This window comes from Sitophilus oryzae, unplaced genomic scaffold (genome assembly GCF_002938485.1).
Source record: "Sitophilus oryzae breed Bouriz unplaced genomic scaffold, Soryzae_2.0 scaffold_173_pilon_pilon, whole genome shotgun sequence".
In the NCBI taxonomy this organism is placed as follows: Eukaryota; Metazoa; Arthropoda; class Insecta; order Coleoptera; family Curculionidae; genus Sitophilus; species Sitophilus oryzae.
In genome coordinates, this window is record NW_022146435.1 from 352,982 (window position 1) to 365,222 (window position 12,241).

At 33.6% G+C, this 12,241-nt stretch overlaps 1 protein-coding gene across 2 annotated transcripts in view; it reads right to left on the bottom strand.

Moving 5' to 3' along the window:
- Positions 1-7,596: 7,596 nt before the first annotated feature.
- LOC115881783 (uncharacterized protein CG5098) overlaps positions 7,597-12,241 on the bottom strand; it is a 45,672-nt gene continuing 41,027 nt past the window's right edge. For both annotated transcript variants that reach the window (XM_030899435.1, XM_030899436.1), the window contains exons 15-16: positions 11,203-11,311; positions 7,597-8,957 (exon numbers count right to left, since the gene is read on the bottom strand). In XM_030899435.1, coding sequence (XP_030755295.1) covers positions 8,543-8,957; positions 11,203-11,311 — 524 coding nt within the window. In that variant the 3' untranslated portion in view covers positions 7,597-8,542. The remainder of the gene's footprint in view (positions 8,958-11,202; positions 11,312-12,241) is intronic.

Consider the following 12,241-nt stretch of genomic DNA (forward strand, 5'->3'; position numbering starts at 1 on the left):
AACTATGCTCGCTACCGTATTTGAGTAGTTGAACTTATCTAAAAAGTTTTTTAATGGAATAATAAATTATAATACAAGTTAGACCTGCTGAAGATATCAAAATATTTACTTTTTTATTTTTATTTTTAAATTTTCACGAATTATACTTCCGAAAATTTGTAACATAAAAATAATTATATAATAAATTTTTCGTACGAGCCCTAACAACTATGTTGGGACAAGGTCTTTTTTTGCAATAAAAATAGTAATTTGTTAAAACGACTAAATTTATTTTGTTTATTATTCTAAATTCAAACATTACAATATGATCTAGACAATTTTACTACATTTTTGTAACTTTGCAAACAAATCACTTTTGATAATAGCTTATTTTGCCAAAATCAAGCCAAATTTGCTGACAACTATATATTGGGACAGCACAACAAGAAATTTGTTTAATACGGAGTTACATCACCTTTCGCCTTAGCAACTGCCTGTACTCTTAATGGTATTGTATTTACCAAAGATTGGCACATTTGAGGAGAAAAATTATCCCAAATTTCCTGCAGTTTTGTCCGCAAATCAAAAATTGTTCGTTGAGGGTGGTTTCTTAAATATTGCTTCATTTTTTGCCACACAGTTTCTATAACATTGAGGTCCGGACTACTTGCAGGATAGGATAGAACTTTTATATTATTATTACCGAACCAATTTTTAGTTGATTTTGCTGAATGGCACGATGCTCCATCTTGTTGAAAAATATAGTCTTCGTATGGAAACAATTCTTGAGCACTAGGCAAAAGTGAGGTCTCAAGTATATGTTGATACTTTTGGGCGTTAACAGTGCCATCTATAAAATTTAATTTGCCCAAACCTCTTGCTGACATGCAACCCCAAACCATAATCCCCTTAGGAAATTTAAAAACCCTCTTTAAGCAATCTTTATGAAAGGCTTCTGCTTTATTTCGTATTATTCTTTTTCGATGATCTCCAACACAAACATCAAATTTAGACTCATCGCTAAATATGACCTTATTCCAATCATTTTGTATCCGCGATAATTTAGATTTTGCCCAATTGTAGCGATTTTTCTTTTGAATTTCTGTCAGTAGCGGTTTTTCTTTGGCCTAAATAAGAATTTGTATCAATAATCTTCAGGTAATGGATTATCCACACAAAATAAAGTTTACCTGGTAAAACCCCAGACCGAATTTATGGATATATTTTCGGCAACATTCTCTTGATATATTTAATCCAGTTACAGTATTCCATTTAACTATTACTTCGCGAAGAGTACTTCTTCTCGCAGACTTGCAAATTTTTACTAAATTTCGTAAATCTCTCTGAGATACAACTTTTGGCCTTCCCGAACTTTTACCTCTGACGCCTATACTGGCAGATTCGCCGTATTTTTTTATTATATTAAAGACCGTGGTTTTTGGAATACTTAAATCATCAGAAATTTTTCGAATTGTTTTTCCTGTACTGTATTGACGATTGATAAGTTCGCGTAATTTTTGATTTGTAGCTTTTCCACGGACCATTACTTTGGATTAAATTAACAAAATTGAAAATTAAAAAAAATTAAATTACTTACAGTAAGTCTCACTACTCAAAGTATCGAGTCACTTTCAAACTGTCAATGCTGAAGTAAACAGTTTGCGACATTTATGACGTTTATAGCAAAGCCGTCTATGATATTAATTATTTAAAAATACTTGTCCCAACATTTAGTTGTCAGGCAAATTTGTCCTTTTATGAACAAAATCCGCTACTGTAAATATGGATTGATTTACAAATTCATAAAAATATTGTCAAGTTGTTTAGGATCTATGACTATGTTTATATTTAAAAAATTATACATATATTTTTCAGTCTTTTTGGAAAACCAGGGCAACAATTCCAAAATATGACCTTATCCCAACATATAGTTGTTAGGGCTTGTATACTTGCTATTTAAACTCGTGTATTTGTATATACTAGTTGTTTACGATATTCTCCGATGATGGCAGCACCGGCGGAGAATGCACCAAGCAAGAAATGGGTATGTAGAGTTAAAAAAAAACAAGTATTTTGTGTGTGAAATTTTGTCAAAGAATTGTTTGTCACTTTAATAAATCATTCACTCAACGGTACAGTATTTTTAATAAGATATATTACACATAGAGCTAAAAGCTGATTATAGTTGATACAACCAAGTTTATATTTACAATATACTATATATACAAAATATTTTTTGTTGAAAAACGAATAACCACCCAAAAAGTCAACTATGTAGTAAAGGAATTGTACCCTGATCAGATCTTACACCCTACCATCTTCCTAAATATCTTTTTGGTATATTACTAAATAAATATTCACTGTTAATAATACTATTTACCCCGTGTTAAATAAATACAAAATAAAACAAAGGAAAAAAGTGTTATATAGGAAATTTACAGGTTTTATTTTTACAATTAAAATATGTCCAAGCGTCATATTCATAGCCTTTATATTTTTAAAAATATTTACAATCTTATAGAAAATAAAAAAAAATTATACAGAGCTGAAGGACGCATCCATTCAAAGAAAATGTCTTCAATCAATCCATAACACACATAATCCTGCAAACATAATTTTTTTTTCGAAGTAAAATACTTAAGATTGTAACTTTTGCAGGACTATGTAATTACCAGTCACAACTATGTCATTAACAATAAAAATCATCACAATATCTTTTTTTAAAATTGTCCAAAAGTTATAATATTTCAACGAACAACTACAACTTTATTTTGTTATTTACAATACCGTCCAAACGGCATAGAAAAATAGTCAGAGTACTGCAAGTACGACTATTTAACTATGTTTTTAGACCGATTCTGGTATAATAATTCATACAATGATATATACCAATAATAAATTAATTCCAGGGGTCGGGAATGTAGATTTTGTACTAGTTAAAAAAAAAATATTAGTTAAAAAAAAAATATATTAGTTAAAAAAAAATATTTCAAAAAGATTATAAACGTATAAACAAATTTTTTTAACGAAAAAAAAACAGGCATTAAAACAATTAAAATTGATTCAGCCCAATAAATTATTTAAGAATGGATGCAATTTCATAAAAAGTGTAAATAAAACTAGAAAGATATGGCAATCCCAATATTATTTAGAATAAGTGAATCAGAAGAGCAAGTGTATTTCATGATTTGCCGATAAGAACATATTAAATCTTAAAAAATAAAGATAATAAATTTAAGATAAAAGTACATTTTATGTTAAGTAACATTTATTTATACAGGGTAGAATATTTCGACGCCAAAATCACGATTATCAAGTTTTTTCGTGAAAAAACAATTAAAAATATGGAAATTTTTGAAAAAAATTTTGATTTTTTTTCAGTTTTTTGATAAAAACATAATTTCTTGACAATATGACAACATAGGTAATAAATTATATTTACAAGAAAGAAAATCCAGAAAAGATCCAGTGGTTCTCAAAATTTTAGCAAAAAATATATTTTTTTGAGAGAAAATATGTTTCTTTTATTGAGATCTACCAGCCCTGAAAATATCTGCACTTATATAAGACTCGCCCTGTATATTTTTTTGATAAATACAGTATTTCAATTGACAACATAAAGTTAAATAGCGACATGCGGGAACGTTATTAGAGTATAGAAGCTTATTATGACACTATATCTGTTGTTCCATATCTCTGAACTATCTGTTAAAAACTAAAATATAGAAGTGCTTCCTTAGAAAGCATAATTGTCTTTTATCACAAATTATTATCACTGTACTACATAAAAACATTAATTATTAAAGGGATCTCTAAAGTTTTAATCAAAGTGAATTAAAAAAAATGATTTATGCTTGCATTTTCTTTGATAATCCTATCAAGTTTAACAGAAACATAGAAATTTTAAAAAATCGTGAGTATTACCCTTGTAATAAATTAACTACAAAGTCTACCAAACGAGGAGGCAAGTGATTATGAAAAATATACTAGTAAATACATGTACTTTTTAGCATGCTAGAATTATGTGTACGCGTACTAATACTGATGAAAAAATACATACAGTTTGAAATAAACATCACCTTTCATCATCATATTTAGACAAATTTGAGTTTAAATCAATATGTCTTATTTTTTAGAACAAATAAAAACACTAATAATCAAGATAACAGAACATAAGAACATCGTCAATATTATTTATATCTACAAATATGTAACTTATTTGCATAAAATAATAATAAACATAATTTCTTGGGGTTGTCTCATATCCACACATCAACATATATGATTATCATTCCTATCATATTAACAGGCGATATTGAAACAATAAGGCATTCTAAAAAGACTTAATCTATAAAAAAGTGAGTTATGATAATGAATACGTTTCTTTATTTCATAACAAAAATGCAATAATAACTGGATATATAACAGACTTTAATCCAACAAAGGTTCACATAATTCTCTATGCCATATTGTATTTTACCAATAGTTTAAATATCATTTCAAAGCCATCGAAGTTTACAGAATATGACTTAGGTCTCAAAACATGTTCAAATTTTAAAGTTTTTAATTTGTTATATGTTTTTTTTTATATGATCTAAGGTATTTGGTATATAATTGCAAGGATTTGATCATTTCTTCAAACTCTGGTAGTTTTACTACTAAGCTACTTTGCCTAGTTTTAATTTTTTTTCTAGTTGGCAACATTGATACTATCGTCGTACTTGTCGATTGTCAAGTCTGGGTTATAGTTCTCATCGTATTTTACTGTGTTAATTTGCATAATCCGTTGGGATTTAAACCAAGAGGACATAAGTCAGGCATGTAACCTAAGATATCTGGTACGCTTATTTTGAAGCCCCACGTTGGGCGCCAATTCTTGACTGTGTGGGCAGAGTGTCAAAAAGACCTTTGATGCGTACGAAAGATTGGATATAACGGATTGTATACAAAAGATACGGATGGAACTTCTGCCTGAATCATCTGAACGAAGCCAAAGTTTCTTTTGTAGGCGCAGCAACAAGCGGATGATATCCTGATGATATGAAGGAATCCGCGATTGGCACTCCGTCTCTGCTGATTGATAATAATTGTTATACGTACGGTAAACCAGCATAATCTGGCCGGAAATATCGCATTTATGGCCTAAGTTTTGGCAAATTTTAACGCAAACACCTTGTCTGAAAACCTCATCCTCCTGTTTGATGATAAATTTAAATTGGTTGTTTCTGTTTATTCTTAGTCAGATTTTTTTTCTCGGCGCAATCGTCTGAGTGCGCCGAGACGACGACCATTCGTGCCATGAACCTTGGCACGTCTGATGTCGAGGATGGAGTAGTGATGGGTTGTTATTTAACTATCTGTTATTTTATAACAATTATTTAGAAATAACATAACGCAACCGTTACTGCTTTTAAAAAATAACAGATATAAAATAACGACACGCAGAGATCGAGTGTTCGTGAAACGAAGTCGGCGCTCTGCACCGCCACGAAATTCGATGCTGCTCGAAGCAATTCCAAAAAACTATGTACGTGTATGGATGGAAAACCTATTTATTTCGACAACCATCGATACAGGCGGCGAGATACAACGGACAACGGAGTGGGGTATGCGCTACGGCGCGGCGCGTCGTGTTGGGCTGACAACAGCTTAAAAATAATAGGATATAAAAGAAGCAGCTTTTTTGAAACAGTTGCGGGCATAACGCCTGGCTGTCGAGATAACAGGAGTGGGAAAGGAGCGCTGCTGCATCGGTCGATTGTCGATGGAGGCTCGCAACGGGTTGGAGAATAACGCATCAGTTGTTTTAGCTATGTTGTTTTTTTACCTGTTACGAGCATAACAGAACGGCGTTCGAGATAATCGGAGGTTTGAAACAGGTTGGAGAATAACGCATCAGTTGTTTTAGATACATATTGTTTTTCAACCTGTTACGAGCATAACGGGCGGAGGTCGAGATATTATGGCGCTGTATGTTTCAATACTTTGTTATTAAGTTTCAATATTTAAGTATTTATTTATTCTGAAAAATTTTCAGAATAATATTTTAAGATTTTTTAAAAATGTATACAGGGTGTTTTGAAAAATCTGGTCATTGATTAATCACGATCCTGCTTAAAGCCCTTGACGTAAAAAGCTGATTTTTGGAAAACGGATTGACTTTAGGGTGTAGAGGTGCGATAAGAAGGGATTTTTCGAAACTCAAATTCTAAGGGGGTGAAACCACCCTCAAATATTAGAATATTTTTTATTTAAAAACTGGTGAGTTTTTCGAAAAAACTCTTAAACACGTATATTTTATTTTGTTGTTTTACATATTTTGAGATTTTTACAAAATATATACAGGGTGTTTCATAAAATATGACCACTGAGTAATCACTATTCTGCTTAAACTGCTTGACGTTTAAAGCTGATTTTTGGTAAACGGATTGACTGTGGGGTGTAGAGGTGCGATAAGGAGGGGTTTCTCGAATCTCAAATTCCAAGAGGGTGAAAACGCCCCTCAAATATTACAATATTTATTATTTAAAAAACGGTTAGTCTTTCGGGAAAACGATTGGACACGCATAATTTATTTTGTTTTTTTACATATTTTGAAATTTTTTAAAAAATAATACAGGGTGTTCCAAAAAGTTGAGTAATTGATTAACCACGATTCTGCTTAAACTGCTCGACGTTTAAAGCATATTTTTGGCAAATGTGAGAAAATTTTATCCAGTTTGTATGTTAATGGAAATTCTTGCTTTGCTTTATCATCACCATTACAAATTAATAATTCGATGCGAACGAAGTCGCGGGTACAACTTAACAAGTATAGCTAGAGACGTGAGAAATATAAAATAAGAGACGCCCCCCGATGCGCAGTGGACATCCCACAAATTTGCTTCAATCAGATTTTTCGTAGCGTAACTGCATCTCTCTTCCGCCGAATGCGTTCTCTCTCTATCGTGTGCGCGACCGGTGCTATCCCCAAGTCTCTTCCTATATTTGTCAAACTGTACATGCTAGTTTAAGTGTAAAATTAATTCGAACTCTAGTGTGTAGTTGGTTTACTTATGAAGAATATACTACACATTTTCTTATATTGCTATTTTTTGACCGCAAATGGTAAAATCATAACGAAGAGCTTCTCGCCCGTCGAGTGAGATGCACCCTGTACACTGCTACGCAATTCAGAATCTACGCGGATCGAGGGGTAGGGCGTAGGTAGATCGGAATTTATAGATATAGACGAGTGGCGGCATTTTGGCTTTTTTATATCGCAATTTGTAAACAGCGCTTATTTGTAAACAACCCCCGTTTTTAGAGAGGTATTTTAGATAACAATCGATATTTAGAAATGTTATGACACCCTGGAAATACTACCACCGAGCACGTCATTGTTGCAACTGCGTTAATACGCCTGGCGGTGACCGCCTCATATTCTTTCAGATATTTAGCAATAAAATAAAGAAACCTGTTATTTTTAAGCTGTTATTTTAAGCTGTTTTTTATAAATAAGTATAACAGTTTCAACTGTTATCTAAAAATAACAGTTTTGCCCATCACTAGGATGGAGAGCTGGCCTCTGTGGAGCCGTCTCAGATACTGGCTTTTCTTAAAGCCCTGAGACTGTATGATGAGTTATAACTCGTTATAACTCAAGAAAGGGGAACACACAATAGATCTATAAGGTCGCGGTGATTAACTCCCCTTCTAAACATTCTACATTCTAGTCAGATTTTTAGAAATACTGTTTTAGAGATTTTTAGAAATACTGTTTTAGTATAACCTCAACACATGTAGGTGTCATCATCTTCTTCCTTTATCCTATTTGACAGTTCTGGAGTCTCATCTTCACGAAAAAGCTGTTTGTAGAACGTATGACGCTTTAACACTGATTTTAAGTGATCATGGGATACGATTCCGCGTATTCACACAGCGGCATTTGTTCTGTTTGATCAGTTCTGTTATAAAAGGCTTCGGCGATAATCTTTGCTTTGGTTTAGATTAAAAACTTGACATTTAAAGTAATAAGTGTCTAAAAAATCAGTTTCCTGACCGAATTTTGAATATAGCGCAAATAAGTTCCCGTACAGATATAAACTTCATGATGCCATCTCGATAAATGAGAAAGTTATTCATAAATGTAATCACTTTGGTCTAATTTTTTACATTTTGCAAGAAAAGTTGTGCATGCTCTCCCTCAAAGCAGCAACTTTTCCTATAACGCGTGATCATTCTAGCAAATTCCTGCAACTTTTCTTATACTTGCAGATGATAGACCCGGACAAATATTTTTCAACTTTTGGTTACTTTTCTAGTTATTTTCAGATTACCAAATGCATACATTTAGTTTTTTTTTTGCTCAGTCTATCGTTAAAATGTCAACTTACAGTAGCGACTGTAACTACAATCACCACAGTCCAAGTTATATTCTGTAAACTTCAACAGAGTTAGCTTTTCCAATAATTATTATCCTCTGACGTTAACAACCGACTAAAACCCAACTTGCCTCCCTCAAAATTCACCACAATTTCCACATCCCAACCCCTTTCAAATCTCACGAAACCACAGAGTACGATTAGCGCGCGTGCGTCGGACAGTACGCGTTGAAACTCGCCTCGTCCAGCTGCCAGAGGGCGCGCCGCGCGCAGCACAGGTGCGCCGAGTCGGTGCAGCCGCGCCTCAGGCAGGCCACGTTGGCGCCCCTGTAGCCGCACGCCGCGCACGGCACGTTCGAACACGTCCACACGGCCTCCTCGAGGCCGGCGATCTTGGGGCCCACCAGGTAGACGCCGGCGCTCCACACGAGGCAGTCCTCGTGCGCCCACACCTCGAACGTGTCGCCCTTGGCGGTGGGCGTGATGCCCAGGTTCGAGTCGGACTGGTCGGCGCTGCACGATTCCGATTTCCGTTTGGCCTTCTTGTTGGATTTGGGGCCGGCGGAGGCAGCGTTCGCGTCCAGGGCTTTGGTGATCTTGCGGCTTTTGAATTGTCTGAAAAAAGTTTATATAATGAAAACAAGACTAAGTAATTTTAACGCGGAAACATAATTATATAATTGTTGACAGGGTTTGACGGTTTCTATAAATTTTAAGACAAAAATGTACAAAAAATGGAATAAATACATTTTTTTGAAAGGTTATACAATACCCAGAAAATCGACAATTGAAAAGTTTCATCTGAAATAGCTCTAAAACATTAACTAAAAGAATTGGGAAGATACTCAAGCTAATGGGCGTATTCGTGACAAGTTTTTCACACTGATTTGATTTCAAGTGCTGTACGGTGGAGACACCAATCGTTCTGCTGTCAACGCATAAATCACTTATTTTCTCTAATTCGGCCAGCGAAGGCATATCGAAGACGGTGTGGACCTGAAAGTGACAGTGTTGCCATATTAAAATGTGTAATATCTGTAATATGTTTGACGAAAATATCTTTGGATGAAAAATCCGCGTTTATGTATTGCAAATTTATTTGTGTAAAACAGAATAAACAAAAATATTTTTTTATAGGTACTGAATATGTCGTATGATCGAAAAAAGTCGTTTAGTTGGCTTGGAAATGACGATTATGACATTTACCATAATATTTTACATATGAAATAACAGCGATCTTCATTTCCAAGTCAACTCTGTTGCCATTCTTTGTTTAATCATATAATATTACATTAAATTGTTTAAGGATAGAAAATCCACTGCACCAACTGCAACCTCTATCCAATCTTACTTTGTCGACTGAAAGCAGAACCACTGTATAGTATTCTTTTTTCCGCTGCGCTGTAAACGACTCAGCGCGCAGCGGTGCAGAGCTAAACTAAATCTCGGAATTGTCGGACAGGCTGACGGTAACGGCAGCTACACCTCGGACAGGTTTTGTGCTACGAAATCGCCCATCTTCTCATTTCTTCAATCAACGCTATTAATTTTCGAAACAGTTTAAATTGTGAGGCTCACTAGATGTATCCATAAAAAGGTAAACTATCATTTAAAAAAATGCATGGACAATTATTCGAGGTGTACGCGGACGAAGTTGCGGGAAAAAGCTAGTATAATAAAATTATAACAATATTATCCATATGATCCAGACACCATATGCCCACGGACCGGCGTACAGTGGGGTATTTGACCCCGATAGTTGATCGAATTTTTTTTTTCTTAGACCTTATATAAATTATTGCTATTTTCAATTAAAGAGGAAATAATATGAACAAAATAAAGGATAATTCGCCGATTCTAAAAAAAAAGAAAGAAAAATCACTGTTCCGGTGTTTCCACGGTCAGTGCCACTAATGCCAGTAGGAATATCGCAACTAATACTACTAATGCTACGACTGATCCGCGACCAATGCCCATACCACTAAAGCCGCTACTAATGCCAAATTGTGCTATACTGCTAATGGCACTAATGCGATCGCTTTGTACAGAACAATGCCATCGCGGTTTACACCTCGCATTAGTATATCACTGATTTGCAAATTAGAGGAAACCAAGAATGTTTTTCTCATTTTATCAGCAAAGTCGCAAAAAGTCGCAGTATTTTATTTTACTGTATGAAAACCCAATGTTTACTAAGTAAAACGTATATAGACAATATGCTGAATTCTTCGAAATGCGCTACTAAATCTCTAAGTATAATAAAAATGTCACAAATTTAATCAAATTTTCTGAACGCCTAACTTTTAGTTGCAAAAAAAATTGTTAGTATAGAGAATATCAAAATAAATAATGTTTTTGTAGAATGCATACCTGCAGCTTGCTGAGCCATTTTCAATCAAAACAATAATATAAACGTAAAAGGAGCACAAGAATAACAACAATTTATAATTTTAAACATAAAATTTAGCCATTTACCTCTTATCTGTGAGAAGTAACAACTTTGACGTTTTGTTGAAACAAATGAATGCAACTAAATACACCCATAGCAACGCCATTCATGGCAGACATGATTTAACTTATCATTTATCTTTTTTTGGGAAATCTTAAACACATTTGCTTTTTCGAATTTCGATTACCTTTTTCATGCTAATACTCCACCGTGCGGCGCTACTGTCAAAAATATTTATATCAATAGATAAGGGTCTAAACATGTTTAAATAAAAAAAGTGTGGCAAAAAATCTTCTTCAACCTAGTATTTTTCTATTTACATATGGTTTGTATATCTTGAACGCCTTCGTTTTGTACAATCAGATATAAATATCTATGTATATGATTTATCATAGAAAATAAGAAACATACCTATCATACGGATCGTCTAACCGCCTTTCAAACTCCGGACACTGCGTCGTTATGAAGTAAGGTCCAAATAAATCGCCAGGAGCTGGACCCTCACTAACTGCACTGGGACCTTCAAATAAAGACAAATTGTAAATATAGAATGTTCAGCCATCGTTCTGTCATATATTGACACACTTGACAACCAGATGAAACAGATTGGTGACATCATTACGGCATTTCATAAATTACTGCATTTTGTTTTTAGTAATTGTCATTGTCATTTGATGTGGGGTTATAATTTTATTGACAGACATTGATCACTGTCAAATTTTCGTTTAGCTTTGAATAAAAATATTAAGGACGGAGTATAATGCTATACATGTATTCATGCAAGGTAGACGGACAAAGGGTCCTAGGGTGGGGATCCTTGACAGTTCTGTTTAACGATTCATTTGACACATTTAAATTTGATTTGCAATTTTGTGGGTTTGTCAGTCTTTACTGAGCTTACTTTATATTATTTATTATTTATTCAAACAAAAAACGATAGATTTACTACCGTTTTGTGTTTTTGAAGGAAGTTGGAAGAAAGAAATTGTAGTCAATATAATATACATACGTGTAGTAAACCGATCATTTATGAAGTTCACTTAAAATTAAGTAATTATATATTTTTTCTTGCATTTTTGTTTTTATTTACTACTTGTCAAAGATTAGATATCAAAGAATTTAGATACGTGAATTTGACTTTGTATCGGATGTTGCCATGTCTTCTTGAATTAAAAAAAACGGTACTCACTCAATTACTAATTTGAACTGATCTCAGACACACCCTAAACGCATATTTGACAAATAATAATGACGTAACGTTGAATGATGGCTCAACAGATTAGGTATTAATTACAATATTAGAATATTTTTTTGCAGAAATACAACACACAAATCTCTATAAAATGGCATCAGAGTAGGCGTAGAAATAACATTTAAATTCAGACTTTACTATCTCTACCTTTGATGTTTAATATTTAAATAGGAATTTAGGTTGCTTTGATATCTGTCA